Source organism: Orbicella faveolata, unplaced genomic scaffold (genome assembly GCF_042242905.1).
Source record: "Orbicella faveolata isolate gen_17 unplaced genomic scaffold, um_ofav_v1 contig_47, whole genome shotgun sequence".
Taxonomy (NCBI): domain Eukaryota; kingdom Metazoa; phylum Cnidaria; class Anthozoa; order Scleractinia; family Merulinidae; genus Orbicella; species Orbicella faveolata.
The window spans coordinates 7,316,144-7,333,495 of record NW_028301577.1 but is presented as its reverse complement, the minus strand read 5'-3'; the positions used below and the strand labels follow the sequence as shown (position 1 = coordinate 7,333,495).

The 17,352-nt window shown below is 38.6% G+C and overlaps 1 protein-coding gene and 2 non-coding genes across 6 annotated transcripts; 2 read left to right on the top strand and 1 right to left on the bottom strand.

Annotated features, from left to right (window-relative positions):
• Positions 1–3,749: 3,749 nt before the first annotated feature.
• Trnaf-gaa (transfer RNA phenylalanine (anticodon GAA)) lies at positions 3,750–3,825 on the top strand. Its single transcript has one exon. It is a non-coding gene; the product is annotated as a tRNA-Phe (tRNA).
• A 1,127-nt stretch (positions 3,826–4,952) lies between these two features.
• Positions 4,953–5,027, top strand: Trnaf-gaa (transfer RNA phenylalanine (anticodon GAA)). Its single transcript has one exon. It is a non-coding gene; the product is annotated as a tRNA-Phe (tRNA).
• An 821-nt stretch (positions 5,028–5,848) lies between these two features.
• Positions 5,849–13,857, bottom strand: LOC149096962 (uncharacterized). Of its 4 annotated transcripts, none has more exons than XM_089280579.1 (3): positions 13,808–13,857; positions 7,333–7,494; positions 5,849–6,181 (listed from the first exon to the last, which is right to left on the bottom strand). In XM_089280579.1, the coding sequence occupies exons 2-3, from the start codon at positions 7,486–7,488 to the stop codon at positions 6,011–6,013; spliced, it is 327 nt and encodes a 108-aa protein (XP_089136705.1). In that variant the 5' UTR covers positions 7,489–7,494; positions 13,808–13,857; the 3' UTR covers positions 5,849–6,010. The 4 variants fall into 4 exon arrangements, with proteins under 4 accessions (XP_089136705.1, XP_089136707.1, XP_089136706.1 ...); XM_089280581.1 differs by lacking the exon at positions 13,808–13,857 and adding an exon at positions 10,347–10,435; XM_089280580.1 differs by lacking the exon at positions 13,808–13,857 and adding an exon at positions 8,085–8,184.
• Positions 13,858–17,352: the final 3,495 nt, after the last annotated feature.

Sequence of the window (17,352 nt, the reverse complement as noted above, 5' to 3'; positions counted from 1 at the left end):
TACCAAACACAATGGCGCCTTAGTCAGCTCTCTGTATTTGCTCGAGAAAATGGGAAACAAAACTAATCGTTCAAATATATTTTGGGGCTAAGACGTCCAAGTGTTGTTTCAGAATCATTTCTTTTTCGTCACTGGAGTCAGAGTCACGTTTCGATTCGGAAGACTCCGAAATAAACCTCGATCGAGCACGTTCGACAACTGTGAACTCACTGCTTAAAGCTTTGAGAACAATTTGCAATATTTCAAGCGACGATGGGGAAGATTTCTTTGCGGACGAGCTGCTTGTATATTAGGAATGGAGAGCTAGATACGAAGTGGAGGAGCAGGCAAACGAAAAGCAGGAAAGAAAACTCAAGGACTGCGTTGGATGGTAATTTCGTCTCCTAAACACAAGACTCCCATGCGTGTTTATAGCCCGTTTACATTTGTCCTCAGCGAGAATGTATTTTGTCAAGGTATGATTGTTCTATTAAATCCAGTTTGTGTTTTACTTTTTGGAATGCTTCATGTTTATAAGAGCGACATAAGTGTTGCAGTTTTCGAGACTTGTTGACCTCCAAAACACCGGCTTCGATCGATTGAAAATCGTAGAATTGTTGGAACCTGTATTTTTGAAGCTGCGGGAAGCAATGTGGAAGGGAACATTTCATACAATTACCGATTTCACATTGTCACACGTTTTAAGTCGTAACTCCAAATAACCAATGCAAATTTTTTTCAAAGTTTGCAGTGAAATTCGTAGGATAAGCGAAAAGGATGTGTTCCCTGAGCGGTCCGCAGATAATGTCACGCGGTCCGCAGATAATGTCACGCGGTCATATTTTCGACACTATTTCACAGAATGTTTGTCGCATTGCTGATTTCCAAACCTTCGAAAAACTCTGTGAGTCTAACAGTTTTGTTATCATGAAATTCTTAAGGATTAATCTTCGACTTTTATCTAAATCGAACGAGAAATAAGTGTTGGCTGGCGCGTACAGTTGCGAGCTATTTACATATCAGTATATTTGGTCGTAACGCTCCTTGATTGATCACACAACTTTGCCGGTTATATTATAAATACTGCGGGATTGGAAGATATAGGTTTTCGGTAGTATTTGTACAAATTGCTGGTTAGCTTTAAGCCGAAAATCTTGATAATAGCGTTTGAAAGTCTGCGGAACAAATTCCAGTGAGATTTCTGCAATGGTTCTCACAGTCAGTTCGCTTGTTTCGGTTCGACGAAATCAACCATCGTTTACGTCTTTATTGTACCTTTGACCGATCATCGCCAGTAAATTGTACAGTATATCTTTCTTTAAATCTGGGATATATTGCTGCAACAGCCGATAGCACTTCTGGAAGACGTTTCTGCGCACTTTTCGAATGTGTATTGCACCATCCTGAAGGAGATGAGAGGACAAGAGATATTCAACCTTCCTGGGTAGACGTCACAACAGCCGCTCGACCCATTCTCCTCAAACTCTTTCGTGAAACAAAATGGCGGTGTTTTGGAGCTATTTTCGAGATTTCGTCGGGGTACAGAAAATCGAGAATTCAACCGAATCCAAAAATTTTCTCGCAGAAGTATTTGAAATAACAAGTAGATTCGTTTTAGGGAAAAAAAATTTGGGGGTTAGGTGCACTTTAAGTCGGTCAGGAGTCGAAATCTGCGAGTTTTTAGGGTCGCGCTAGCCTGCAGAGCAGGCGAGATTTTTTCGAGCGAGCGCTCACATCGTAAAAAGTTTAGCCGCCATCTTGAATTTTTCATGCAGTGGAAGACTGAGGAGAGAAAGAAAGTTTTACCAAGGGGGTGAATGATAGGCAAGAGGAAGGATAGGGGAGGGGTGGAGCGAAGAAATCTTCTCATTTTTCCCCTCCCCCATCCCCCACCGTCTAACATGGCGGTCTAAAAAGGCGGTCGCAAGGTTGTAACGCTAACTCGCCCAATAAGACGCCTGCACTGCAGGCTAGGGTCGCGCCGCTTCAACACTAGCCTGCTGAACAGGTAGATTAGCGGAGCAGACCGCGAAACGTGATACACGAGCGCGAAGCGCGAGTCGAAAAATAAAATGGATTGTTTTCGACTCGCGCTTCGCGCAAGTGGTCGCGCTCCGCGCTCGGGTATCGCGTTTCGCCCGCTGCCCCGCTAATCAGCCTGTTCTGCAGGCTACTTTAACACAAATACGTATTGTTCCATATTGACGATACCACAGTATTCAGGTCAGTACATTTGGACTGCTCTGCACCAATATTTCCTAAAGATTGGATAAAAGTTACTTAGAGCAGGAAAAATCAAAGACACCCTTACCGCGTCGCTAGTCAGAAGGAACCGAAAATTGATTAAATGCAAGAATTAAAATCTCAAAAGCGGTACCTAAACTAAGGTCAAAACGGCATTTACAGCAAAGATCTGACCTTGCCTGCGCAGATTCTAAAGTCAAACCTGCGGGTATCATTTTGTGTTGGACGCGAGAGCAGTTTTTCTGAGCTCCCGGGCAATGTTTGCAACAAAAGTGCAAAGGTCACAGCTTGTATTGATGGTGGCCGTGATCGCAAATAATCGATTAAGAATGATGTTTTAGCAGTCAGAAAGTCTCTTTAGAATTAGAAATTATTCATTTTAACCTTAAATACTCTTTATGATAGGTTTTATACGAAAGTAGCTAGGCGGCTGAACTTGTCGCTTCGAATCTTCAAGTAGCTTCCTTGTTGATTACCAATTCTTATTAATTTTCACACGCGACCAACCGATTTCGGCTGAAACATTAACAGTCTGTAAAATAACAAAGTCGTACTTTCTTATAAGTATAAAAGGATACATATTTACTTTCGAAATGTCACTGAGTAGAACATCCCAACCCTTCTGCAATGGATTTTTCTTCGCCTCCAGTCACGTCTTACAGTATATGCCTGAAATGTAAAAACAGTGCCAACGCCAATTTGCAGTTGTAAGCGAGCTTGTACGGTGTAATCGGATTGCACTTCTGATTTTCTACTTCAGCGTGCAGAAGATTCCTTGGTTGTTTAAACAAGTTTACATTTCCAGAAGACGGTTCACGAAACGGTTAAACGATATTTCTTTTGAGAGGTCATATTACGAATGTCACGCAAAGTGGGTGGGATCATGGGAAAATTGCAGAAACAGAGTGTTATTCATATCGATCCCTAAAGGGTACGATGATTATAATGATTGGTCAGGCATCGATCGGCACACTGGACTACGACTGCGCCAGGAGAAAGAATTATAAGCAAGTATAATTTACCAGTGGCGTTGACGTCAATAGCTTGTGTTACAGCCGCTCTCCCCGAAAGAAAAATTCAAAGAGAATGACGCGTCTCTCCGGTTGGGATGTCGGACTTCAGTTGAAGCGGCGCGGCCCGAAAAACTCGCAAATTTCAACTCCTGAATCGGTCTCGGATGGCTGAAGTCGTTTTGGCGTGTAGCGAAAACGAAACGCAAGTAATTGTGACCCGAAGTACCACCGGACCGCTCTAAGGTGGACTGTCACTTAATTTGTGACTGTAACCAAAACGTTTCTAATGGTCAGTTTCCCTGCAAGATCAATAGTAAACAACTGCAGTGTCTTGTGTACGGTTAGGGCCAAAAAATTCGAGCAAAAGCATACAACAAAGGACGTTGTGGGTTTTAGAACCATTATCCTCTTATTTACTATGTCCTTACCAAGGTGGATAGTCCTTGCAAATTCATGATGTCAGTTCTTTTCCCTTGTTATAGTTACCGAATGACTTTATCATATTTCACCGTTGCCGAGATAGCTCAGTTGGGAGAGCGTCAGACTGAAGATCTGAAGGACCCTGGTTCAAATCCGGAGAACTCGCACGAGTTCTGAATAATCCCGGGTCTCGGCAAGAACTTTTTTTGCGGTTATTATATCAATACCCTGTTCGTATATGGACAGTTATGTCAGTGTACTTGAAATATGTTGATTTACTTTTACTATAATACATTCACAATAATGCTCTGCTGTCTTTTTTTAAAGTTCTCTTTTTTTGGATATTAGTTTTACTTGGATAGTATGATCTATATTGCTGTTAATAATCAAGCCGTTTTGAGGACGGAGATAGCTCAGTTGGGAGGGCGTCCCTGGATCAAATGCGGGAATTCTCCTTAATTTTGAAGATGTCACGGCAATTTTTTTCAAAATTTAAAACCAACGCAAAAACGCAAATATTTTGTCTAAATGTGTAGGTAAAGTATCGCAGTTTTTGGTAACCATTCACTCTTAAAATCTTTATCACAAAGACAATTTTGTTATTTTTTTTTAAATTAGTAATTGCAATTACGTATATGTTTGCTATCTCAAAATTTGTCTTTGGGTAATTATTGCCAAGGTATGTTGTAAATTCTTGATATATTCTCGTCACTTGTATAGTTATGGTTACCGGTCATAGTTATCTCGTTGCCGAGATAGCTCAGTTGGGAGAGCGTCAGACTAAAGATCTGGAGGTCCCTGGTTCAAATCCAGAGAACTCGCATGAGTTCTGAATAATCCCGGGTCTCGGCAATTTTTTTTTCAAAATGTAGAACCAGTTCAAATATGTAAAGATTGCTTATGAACTCTTAACGTAATGGTATAAAGTATGGAAGTTTTGGGACTATTCTCTCCCATTACAAAGGTAATTTTGTGAAATTTTTTGGGTCGGGTAGTAGCTCTCGTAAGGTCTCACATGAATTGCTTGATACCCTTTGAGAGGACAAAGGAGCAAACAACAGAAACAATCCCCCTAGCCGCGCCCCAAAACAATAACAGCTTGTAACAATGAAAAGAATTACAAGCTCACGAGAGATGCTACACTTCTGAATTTTTTGTCACGTTGTGATAGTATGTGCAAATTTTTACAATCTCAAATTTGCTTTGGTCGTTACCAAGGTATATAGTATAAGCATTCTTGATGCATCCCTCTCTCTTGTTATGGTTATAGTGGTGATTCAAATGACATTCATTATTGCCGAGATAGCTCAGTTGGGAGAGCGTCAGACTGAAGATCTGAAGGTCCCTGGTTCAAATCCGGAGAACTCGATGAGTTCTGAATAAGACATTTTTTGCAGCTTTTTCGTCAAACTATATGCAAGAAACGTTCAAATCAATATATTAATCGCACACTTTCTTGAAAAATGCACTTTCAATTATTGTTAGAAATGTTCTCAATTTAATCAGAAAAGGATATTACTGTGTGACTGAGAAAATTACTTTGTTGTGATTGGCTGAGAACTGGCCAATTTATCGTTCATTATTAATTTGCACTGCAGTCATATAATTAATGAGTAATAGCACGAAAGTTCGGGTAATTAAGAATTTACACTACGAGTGATATTTAAAAATTCTTTCAAATTACACTCGCTCAAAGTCTCATGCAATTTTGGAGAATTTTTAAATGTCACTCGCAGTGTAAATCCTTATTTGCAGTCGCATTCGTAGGATTACTTGTACTAACATTCAGAGTCGGTAAAAATTTACGTCTAGTTGATTTCATATACGACGTGAAATATTCTCGGCGGAGAGCTCCCACGATAGGTCAGCAGGGAAAGCATCAAATGCAAGGTCTAAAGATCACTCTCTAGTGATTGTCGTGTTTTTAAAACTGTCTAATACTGGTAGTGGGGACATAAGATGGGCCGGAGGGGGACCAGAAATTTGCCTCGGATCCAAACAACCACTGACTGCAAGGAAGGTGACTATGCATTTGTCCAGCACCATAAGAAACTTATACTGAAATAGCGACAGATACGCTTTGAATTGCGAGTATTTACCACTTTGAGTGCAAGAGGTTTAATCAGAAGTATCTTAACACACTGTTAAAATGAGCAATTATGTTTAAAGATAAATCGATATCGACACAACGCTAAGTTTACGATTCTTAAGTTTAATATTGCAGTTTGTATTACATCTTCAGCAATGAATTTAAAGAGGGAACGCGCATCAGCTACGCAGTTATCAGTGGGACATAGAACCGTCAAACAAGCATCCAATGAATCAGAGTAAGTTATTGTATCTTGCAGCTAAGATTATCGCCGGAATGACGAACTCTCGCCTGGCTCACAGCGTTGTCCTTGCCCATAGCTGTAACAGTCCAGCTGCACACCATCACAGGTGTACGGAGTGCATTCCTGTGAAGTCGAACACGGTTTATATAACACATCGCAGTCTTCTTCTCTCTTTGACATCACGTTTACAGCCTAACGATCGAAACAAAAATTGAAACTAGCTCGTCTTGTGTGATCGTCCTGGTGAGCGTAGTTCTGAAAAGAACTGTTGTTGGTGACTGACGTTTCGACAACCTGAGCGGAAGTCGACTTTACCAGAGTCTTTGAGACCATACCGTCACGACTAAACTGACCAATCACTTTCAACGGACCAAACTTGTAACACCATCGACTGGCAAACGCTATTCACTTGATTCTTGAGATGACCTCCGCTCAGGTTGTCGAAACGTCAGTCACTAACAACAGTTCTTTTCAGAACTACCCTCGCCCGGACGACTACTGATACTCCTAGATTCAAACCATTTACTAAAACTGGAAATATTAAATAAGCAAATAAGCTTAACTTTTTTTACTGTTGAAAGTCTTTACTTGCGGTAATTTCCAAATTGTAGAACACGCTCCTAATCAGATCGAGTGTTGAAGTCGTCGAGTTCTCGAGGTCATATTAAACAGAATGATATAAAGCCCTGTTCTATGATCATCGTGAACGAGGTGCTGAGCTGGCGTAAAAACTTTCAACATGCAGGTTTTCTTTGCACACACGCTTGCCTAAACGCACGTGTGAATGAAAAATCTGACTCACTTGTTGATGGTTTAGCTCATGCTACTTTTGGTTAGCTGCTGTTTAGCTCTAGAATACTAACCCACTGACTTTCACGCGACTTTCAGAAGCGAACTACAAAGTTCTTGAACTAGTGAACAGCCAATAGAAACTAAAGTTTAGAGAACAAAAAACCTAGACAGGATCTTTCAGTGGAGATCCTGACCAAGGCCAGTAGACGAACCCAAACATGACCATCGATAGGGTATTGCTCTGAGCTCACAGGTGCTTTCGATAAACTAAGATAAACAACTTAAAGTCAGTAATATTCTCTGTGAGGGCAGTCGGCCTCTAGAATCACAAGACTAAAGTGGTAACTACAAAATGGTAAAGAATTGATCATCACGAACCAAAAATACTAAATTCTATAAAAAATTATCAAGCTTTATAACACTAGGTGTAGATAGGTTTTCAATTGAGTATGGTAAAACGTAATCCTAGAGCGCTACCCAATTAAGCATTCCCCCAGAGAGAGATGCCTGCGCCCCTACTCAAGACATGCGCCGTCTTAACTGTATCATACCTCGCCAAATCTCCGGCGCATGTCAGTTCCTTTCTTGCGCAGTTCACGAAGAAGTTGTCTGTAGGGCATGTCCTCGTCGGAACCTCTGCTGGCTGAACAAATTGCAGTCGCTAACGATGTGACCAAAACGACGAGGATGACTGTTTTGGTATTCATTCTATTCTGTGTGATAAAGAAGAACAAACTTCCATTAAGGTCTTCACATATTTTCTACCCATATTGATGCCCTGGGTTTTCAATTGTAGTTCCGCTTTGGCCAAAAAAAAAAAGAAAACAAACATGCATGATTTAAGGTATGTAGTCTTTTCTGTCTCTTTGTGGCGGAACACTATTCATTTCAAATGAAATACATCAGCATTTCTATGCAAGCGAAAAAACTACTGCGGTTTAATGCCTGAAATATTTTTCCAGAACAGTATCCTTCATGACCTTCATTACCAAAATTAATCTGCTTTTCCAACAGAAAAAATACTTAGCCGTAGACCCGCTTCAGAAAACGAAGATTTTTTTAACTGGAGCGTTTTCTTTGTCTGGCTTCTTGCAGCTGATCATGAAGCTTCAGTGCGTTCGTTTACTTCCTATATCTCCTCTCTACCTGGAAGTATTTTACCATGTATTCTACTCATTTTGACGATCCACAGTGCCAGTTCTAATACCTGCCATAGCATTGATGAAAATACAGTGTTGACACAAATAAATCGTCAAACGATTATATCCCTTGTATAGAATTTGGTGCCAACAGAAACAGATACCTCTTTTTGCCTTGTGTAGTGGATACTTGGTTCTTGTTTTCCTTGACCGGTAAAGTGGTTTAGAGATCAGTATACGTCCACATTTAAACACTTCTTAACGTCCAAATTGAGATCGTTAAAAGAAATGATTAAAGACAAAAATACAATTGAGGAAAGCGTTACCCTTAATTGCTGGCTATATGCACCCACTTAAAGCTACAACCACCCTCGTTTCGTTAATTGCACGCAACACCCACGACTCGGACATTTGGACGTTGGCAGTAGAATAACCCATATCAGATGACAAATCGTTTGTCTTGAAGACTCTACACTTAACATTTACAGCTATTACACCGCAGATCGAATGCGAAGTACTCTTTTGTTAAACAAAGAAGTATTGAACATTCAAGGCCTTCAAGATCCCCACACCATCAAAGGTTTTATCTGAGGTAATGATGGCTTTTCTAACTTCCTTTAAATCGAACCGATGTCCGTTTTCATGCTAAAAGTCTTCCTTTGACTGATGAATGACCACGATAAAAGCTGGAGGCGACTTTGGAATGGCCAGACGAGGCTTTAACAAATTATAACTGTCTGTGCTTCGTTTAAAAGCAGCTGGAAATCCCAAACCAGTCAAGGAAATTATTTTCCCAAACTACTAAAGACCTAATAATGGTAATCAGCCAGAAAAGGCGTCATTTCACTTCCGTTTGATACAGCACGGTATCTCCTATTTTGCCATTTCCCATTTTGAGAGTGATTTTAAAATAAAACTGATCAAGATATTAACGTCATTGCACAGAGTTTGTTATAAAATTGTTGTATTCATTAAAGTTTGAATTTAACAAGAAAATCCCTCTTTCGAATGGTTTTCGTCTTGGCCACATTTCCAGTTGTTAGCTAGTGCTATTTCGATTATTACTGAAGGAATATCTATCGAGGTTGTAAATGCAGAAATGATCAAACCTATCCATGATCTGTTCAATGGTTTTAGGAATCAGTTTGGTCAAGATGAGAAGTTCTGTGCGAAATTTGTACATAAGTTTAAGTTGCAATCAAACTAGACCTGTTTGTTCTTTTTAACAGCAATTTTGCACTTTGACTGAGAACAACTAACCTGCCTTTTCAACAAGCTTCTGATTTCGACTAAAGTGGGTGATCACCTGTCACACGTAACCAATAGCAACTACTCTGTCATAGGCAAGCACAGCGTGCTTACCACAATTATAGGAAATCTTAATTTCGCTTCCTGTTGTTTTTGGCATCTTTGTTTAACGACTTATGCTAGAAAGGGAAAAGCTTAAGGCCTTTGGCCATGAATGTAGAACGATTAGAGTTGTAAGTAATGGATCGGCTGACTGATATTAAGACGTTACTTGAAGTTGCCCAAAAGGCCTAAAAACCAAATCTTTTGATAAGTAACAAGAGATCATAGATCTAAGTCTCTTGTCAGAAATACTTTTTTGAAACGTTGCTAAAACCAAGAAGTTAAATCTTTGCCAAATCCCATAATGGAAACTTGTTCAACCTTAAATATAGTTAAGAAACTGTCAGTTGTCCATGGCAGAAAAAAACCTTTCTTATAGCCTCAAATGTGAAATCACTGGGTAAATACAAAAACTAGATACAAATACTAGAAACATTCTATAAATTCTCAAACTCCTAAACCTTAACTACAACTATTTCTACGAGGTATCTATCATTTCTTAACTGTGGTGGTTTTAAATGTTGGCGATTAAAACTCTGATAAGTGACTAGACACATTAAAATTGACGCCATTTTAACATCCTTTTAATGTTAAACATCTCTTAACGTAAGAAAAAAGCGATCCCATGCAACGGTATTACTCAAATTCTATTTCAAACGTCTTTTTAAAGTAAACGTTTTCATTGCGCATAGCACTTCTTAGTGTATGGGTACTTGTCCAAGAGTTTTGGGGTTATCAAAAAAGAACAATTGCGGAGGACAACTAGTAGAAAACTGTAGCTCTCAAAAACTCCATTTTCAGTTAATCTAATCTACACACGAGTTACCTAAGAAAATGATTGAAAAAGACGACCTCTTTTATGGTCGCAAACAAAAAATATTGAAAAAATAGAGAGAAGCAATTATCTGGTACACAAATGAATATTTTTTCAGCGACTGATAATTGTTTTCATTACTAATCATCAGGAACAAAAATAGCGAGTTAAGAACAACGTCCAAACAAGCCTAGGAAAAGAACTATGATGTAGGCTAGTAACTGTACACATGGCTAACAAGAATTACTTCTTTGTGTCTTACCTCGTAAAATTAAATTCTGATCAAGTCAATAAACGATCTTGCACTGACTTCCCGTTGGCTGACATAAATTGAAGTCTAAAGTGCAATATTTAGTATGAAAACCTGCCGATCAAACGTACAATATGGCAAACTCGAGAAAGAGTCACACCTCGTAGTGACATTCATTGAATTAGTGGCCATGTAATTCAAGTTTGTTCTTCAATTTCCTTGCCAATATAAAAACCTATTCTTTACAGCTGAAGCGAAGTTAAGGATGCCTTAAAAATTTGTCAGTCAAAAACATGTCTTCATCAAGCAGCACACAGCCTGCACGAATTTTAAGCGGAAAAATTCTAAATTTGAGACTTGAGGACAAAGTTAATTTAACCGGTCAAAGTAATTACTTTTTTATGAATACACTCCGCACTTAACGATTTTTTTTTCTTAAATCATGACTAGCAGGTAGAAGCAATTAAGAAAAATGCTTACCCCAGGCAGGTGTAGTGAGGATCAAATATGCTAAATGAATTAAAGGAATATGTGAGTCGTTTTCAAGTTGAGTGATATGTTAAGTGTTGCCTCCTTAATTTTTATTTCTCTTCCGCCCACAAGATTGCCCTGTATGACAAATGTAATTATGATTTGACATAAGTGAAATACAACTTAGGGGGAAATACGCTTTTTTTTTCTCTCTTGTTCCTTGATGGTATCAAAAACAATGGAAGAAAAATATTTTTCCTTACACTTCTTTAGTGAAACAACAACATCTTCTTTATTACTCTTTTTTCAGTGTCTGAAAGAGAGCCATTAAGTCTGGAAACTAACTAAGCAGAGCTGAAATTTCCGGAATTTTCTTAGTCTTTTCCCAGTGTTTACTCCGGCAGTTCCCATATTGAAACAACCGTTAAACAAATAAAGACTAATTGACGAATGTGCGCTGGTTCTATTCTAGAACCAAAGCTAGCTAACGATACGATTACAAACAGGCTTAACACGGATGACAAAGAACCAATCAAGTTCTCGAATTCGAACTGTTGCTTTTACATGATTAAAATCAAAGAATGATAAAGTAATATGACAATGCACTGCGCTGTACCGACTTCCAGTAGCTGACTCAACTAATTTCCATACTTTCTTGGTGCAATCACGATTTTAAAAAATTGAAGGTAACAAACATTTTGGCTATATTTTTTTGAATTCGTTAATAAGCCAGATATGTCTGAGTAAAAACGTAACATTTAAACAAAACTATGAGAAGGAATCAAAAAAAACTAAGGATTTCGCGTTGTCTAATCTCGTTCAGTCTTTACAAAAGCTGTTCATTAAATTTTAAAAGTTACGCAACTTATATTTGCTTTCTGGAATTATTCGTATTGAAACCACTTCGAAGCCTTTCCTTTAATACTAGCTAATACAGCTTTCTGTATAGGATATTTGTCACTTGTTCATTAACAAAACTATTCATCTCACTCCGAGCACGCTTTTATCAACAAAATCATCCAGAAACGGATGAGTCAACAAGCATATTTGAAGACTTTGCGGTCAAATTCACAGCTACCAATCGCAAAGTTATTTTTACCCACTTACTGCGCGCACTAAACAAATGTTAGTACATCGTGATTCATGCTGAGATATGTGGTTAAAGAGCGTCTTTTAGGAGTGGCGAATTCAAGACTTTCTAAACGCAAAAGAAGTCGCGACTCCGAGAAGGCTTCACGAAAAACTTCGAGACGACAAGACCTGGGAAATTTGGCAAAAAGTCTGCGAGACATGTATTTTTGGACGGAGCGTGCAACGGTCTACTCTTTGGTGAAAGATTTTTTCCATGACAAGGCTGGAGTGGCCGACACCGTGCCCTAAAAAGAATTTTGAGAGATGAATTCGATTGCTGTTTATGAGAAAATTGGAACAGACCAAAACATATTAAATGGAGCCTAAATTTGACTGTGCAGGCTTTGAGGGGAATATTGCTAGTAATTCGGGCTGTATCTGTCTTTACCATTAGCATAAGCCGGTTACCTGATGTCAAAAACACTTCGTCATCAAAAAGAAAAAAAAACCTCTAAAATTACCCTAAAGACGATTTTCATCTTACACATTTGACGTTTATCGAATAATCTGTTTTGGGCTTTTGTTAGCAAAGCATTCAGAAACAATTCCATTCGAGTAAATTTTAAAGCATTGGCAATTTGACTATTGTTTTATTGCTGTTGGCAATATATAACTTGGTAATCGTTAGACAACCCTAAAACATGCCAAAAATCCACATGTGCTATCGCTTTTCCGGCTTTAACTGTCACTTTTGGTCTCTTATACCTGATGAGTGTTTCAAAAAGCTTCACAATGATTCAATTCCAAATTAAGCAGCACATTTAATTTGAAGAAAATTTGGAAATTAAATTACAAAGAAAATCTTCTTATAAGGATTTTTATAACTCTTACCGTGAAGGCCAAACCCAAAATTAAATAGCTTTTATTTGAAAAATGCTTGGAAATTAAGAAAAAATGATCACAACGAAATAGCGAAAACAGGTATTTTAACGAAATATTTATTACCTTTTAAGACATTTTATTATCTGCATTTGAATTTTTGTGCTTATGTATTCTCAATGTGTTTGTGGCACGGGCTGTCATTCCACGTTCTAACACCAATACTTCTTTTCATACGCAAATTCAACCAAAGAAGGTATTATTCAAAATCAAGTTGTTAATTAATAAAACAACGTACAAAATGCTGCAAATTTCCCTTCCTCTAAATTATCGTAGGACTGATATTGGAGAGTTTTGAAAATAACATTTAAGTATAAGCTCGGTAGTACAATGTTTGTAATATCACTTTGACAGTTTCTGCTCTTATTGACGTCTTATCACCGATTAAGATTCTTGATTTATACAGTTGTTTCCTTGTGACTACGTTTCCCTTGAATCTAAAGCATTACTATAAAAACTCCTTATGTTATTGGGTTTGATACTGAAGGTGTATTTTTACGCCTTGCTTTTTGACAAAAGTCGCTACATTTGACATGTTGTCACCAGAATTCAAATTTCGCGGTTAAATACAGCACGAAGCTAACCTCGCGGAGAATACCACAAGAAAGATCTAGTCATTTAATCAGTTTTTCTGCATTTTGTGTAAATTTACTAATTCAAAATAATCTAAGAACGCCCATAGTACCACCAGAGCTTGAAAATTTCGAAAATTCTTGTATTAATTTTACATGGTGTTATTTTCTTTTAGATTAGCGATTTTTGGTGATCGTACTCGTCTATTCAAGGGGCTATTTTAGGTGTTTACAAAAATGTACTACGTACCGAGATGGGTTGAGCTGTCTTTGAGAATCTTTTAACACAATTTAACGAGCGCTGTTCGATTTTTGCCTCAAGTTTTTGTGTAACTCATAATGTAGTCGCTTGAAAATTGTCTCTAGAAATGTAATTTGAAGAGGACGAGGGGACTACAAAGTAGATATAACTGAACCTACCTTTTGATCAGCCTACTAAGTCAGTGCCTTTCAATTAAACTACTTTAGAATGTGGCGCATGCTGACCTCGTCACTTCAACCCAATCGGTCACGTGGCTGGTGTGATAAATTTCTCATATCATTATCATGGGTTCAGTCAGGGGAACAAGTCTAGTTTTTTTCGAAATCTTCGTTGAAACATTGGTAAATTTTCCGAGTTTTAGTTATTATCCAACCAAAGAACACTGCAAGCGTTTGGGAGTTTTCCAAAAGTTGTCCCGGCCGCCATTATGGCATGATATAAAGTTGCTTAGGGCCTCCACAGACTAGGCATTTAGTTGTTGACAAGTAAATGTTATCGACAACTCAAAAACGTAGTGTGTGAGATGAGTTGTCGAGAACTAAACGCTAAATTTTTAGCTGTCGAGAACTATGCAGTTTCCCTTTTCGAAAAGAGAAACTGCTTTAGTTGTTTTCGTTTTGACCGTTTTTTTCTTGTGTGGGAATCATTGGTTTAGTTGTCGACAACTATCGAAACTGCGTTGTCAGTAGACAGTGGTTTGAGCATGGGTATTGTGTTTTGAGCATGCGCAGTGAATGTTAGTTCCCAAGGTCTCGCTGACCTGACTTAGACATGGATTCCAATGTGTGGAATGCTCGCATCAGACACAATTAGTTTCGATAACATTTAGTCGTCGATAGCAAATAGTTGTCGACAACCAAATGTCTAGTCTGTGGAGGCCCCTAGCAACTTCGAGGTGTACATACATACATACATACATACATACACAATTTATTTGATAAAGCAGGTTGAAGATCAAAATTGGCAAGACGCTAAGTCCTGATGTGGACCTACACTATCTAAAATTAACTGATATAGCTCAGACAGTTTTCGAAGATGGGAATTCCTCATAAAATCGTTTAAAATGTTTCTTTGGACTACCTTACGGCTTTTCTTTTACAAAGATGAAACAAGTGCAATTAATAAACATGCAATACAATACAATGATTTGTGATGAAATGTAAGTGAGGTAACCTATACGAAATGTTACTTGACAGAAACAATGCCTTGATTTAAGCAAGATCGGTTGTTAATATCCAAGCTGCAATCCCAGCAAATTACAGGGTACCTCCCTCATTTTAATTCGTCACTTAACTTACTCATAGCATGGCCCATAGTTTCCGCTTTTTAATTTAAAATAAAGAGTAAAACTTTGCCGAGACCCGGGATTATTCAGAACTCATGCGAGTTGTCCGGATTTGAACCAGGGACCTTCAGATCTTCAGTCTGACGCTCTCCCAACTGAGCTATCTCGGCAAGTGATAAGAGGGTAACGCCGCAAACTGTAAAAACCCAGGTCTTGTCTTAAGATCTCCCACCACAAATATGTGCAGTGACAGAAATTGAGAATTAGTCCTTTGCACGACCCGGTCGCATGGTACAGAATCAGCCATGTTGGGACGCAAGTTACACATTGGGACTTCCAAAACAAAGCAACTCGCACCAGTGAAGCTTGACTTTCCTTTGTTTTGGAAGTCTCACGCCCAAGCAAGGTTGATTTCGTACCATGTGACCGGGTAGTACAAACTGCGGCCTATTAAGTCTTATCTCTCGCCCGTGAACCTTTTATTCATTCAGCACAAAGCTCAGGTAAACAACGCTTATGCACGCTTTACCGTTATGGTCCTTCGTCCAATTGTGCAGATTAGTTTAATATAGCCGATAAACAGCAAAAAACAGCTTGGATATAGGTCATTGCTTTAATTTTAACATTTGTCAACTTTTTCCCGAACTGCGATAATTTTATTGACACACTGGATTATCAACTGTCCAAGTATGTGTTTTAATCAGTCAAGTGAAGACTTCACTTCATTATGACCACAACTAAGTATGATAGTAAAAGTTAACTCACTTAGCGGAAAGTAAAACGCAAAAACGAACTTTGATCCCCATAATGACTATTGATCCTATTAAAAAACATGGGTGGGTCTCAATGACATCATCTTCTATCTGCCATTAACATAAATTCTTTCTTTCAGTCTACGTGAGCTAGCTAGTTGTAGCTAAGCGCATCGACCACTATAAGCATTCAACATTTGACAATTTGTTTTAACACGAATTAAGACTCCAGAATGCCCCAGCATCAGATTCATGTCTGTACGGATATTCTAACTTGTGGTTTCTGTGATATGAGTACATTCAGTTTAGTCTTTAATACCTGTACATTTTGTGAATAGTAGCTAAGAAATTCTTTGTTCATATTTTTCATATTTTTCAGTTTTACCCACAGCTGGTCAAAGTCTACTGACAACCTCCTGATGTAGGCCGACATGCCTTCACGAGGGACAAGTTCTCGTAATGAACAAAAAGGGAAATACGTGAGCATGCAGTTGCTAACTAGAGTTGATCTTTGACTTAAGAAGTCTGGGACACAAATTTATGGTCAAATGGCTTGTATGATGATTGCATTTCGTTTGATGAGAAAAAGAAACAAAGTGATTATTTAACCAGTAGAAACTGAAAATGATTCTTAGTTTTCACAACAGGAGTCGAAGCTACAGTTTGACAAAATTCACACATGCAAGCACCAATGAATATTTTAAATTGCCATGGTCTACTATCCAAACGTTTCGGCTTCAGATCAAGGTCCGGTTTACAATCGGAAATTATCTTTTACAAATATATTTGATTCTCCTCAACGAAATTGGAATAATTCATGGCAGGCTTCGTTACCATTCGCTGTAAGGGTTTCCAAACCTTAGAATTAATTTCTCGCTACTAGAAATCGGAAATTAAAGCCTTAATTGAAACAGATTTTACCTGAAATAAATAATTCATCCTGCAACTCAAAGGCCATCGCTATTCTTCTTTTATCAGTCAGTATTTTTAATAACAATTTGTTACTAAGACGATAGTTTTGATGCCTTATGATGACAGTATTGTGAGTCAGCCCCCTTTGTGGTTTATATCATTCAGAAGCTCGTTTTGAGCTGGTGTCTCCGGACGGCGTTTCGTTATTTTGCTCGTAACTCGACGATTGGCATACCTCGGCCGATCACACAACATTGGTTTGACGAGCGTAACTGGGGGCTTATCAGAGTTTTCCCTTCCCATGCCGTTACCCGCAGGAGACTATCACAATTTAAACCAAAAATAATATTGACTGACAAAGAGGAAAATGGTCAATTCCAGCCAAGAAGGAAAACAAGTTCCCTTTCACTCGGTTTTCTGCTCACCAACACTACTGGACGGGACGCGGGACGGGCCATATGTGGACTACACCCTTGTAGGAGCTGATCTCCTTCTCGCCATCACTGCTTTCGTTGGGAACTTAATCATCTTATGCGCCTTGAAAAAAGAGTCATCCTTTCGCCCACCAACGAAGCTTTTATATCGAACTCTCACATTCACTGATCTGTTTGTAGGTTTGATCTTGCACCCAACTTCGCTGCATACCACGTACTGAAAACTCTGAACGAGAGATGGAAACTTTGTCACTTGACCGGAGCGGTAGGGAGTTTTTTCTGGGTTATCCTGTGTGGCGTGTCCTTGGGTATCCTGACTG

What these genes read in the sequence shown, in the direction of transcription:
- LOC149096962 (XM_089280579.1), bottom strand. Translation starts at nt 7,488, where the DNA reads ATGAATACCAAAACAGTCATCCTCGTCGTTTTGGTCACATCGTTAGCG. An exon ending in TGCGCCGGAGATTTGGCGAG is followed by an intron (nt 6,182 to 7,332) that starts GTATGATACAGT and finishes TTCGATCGTTAG; the next exon opens with GCTGTAAACGTGATGTCAAA.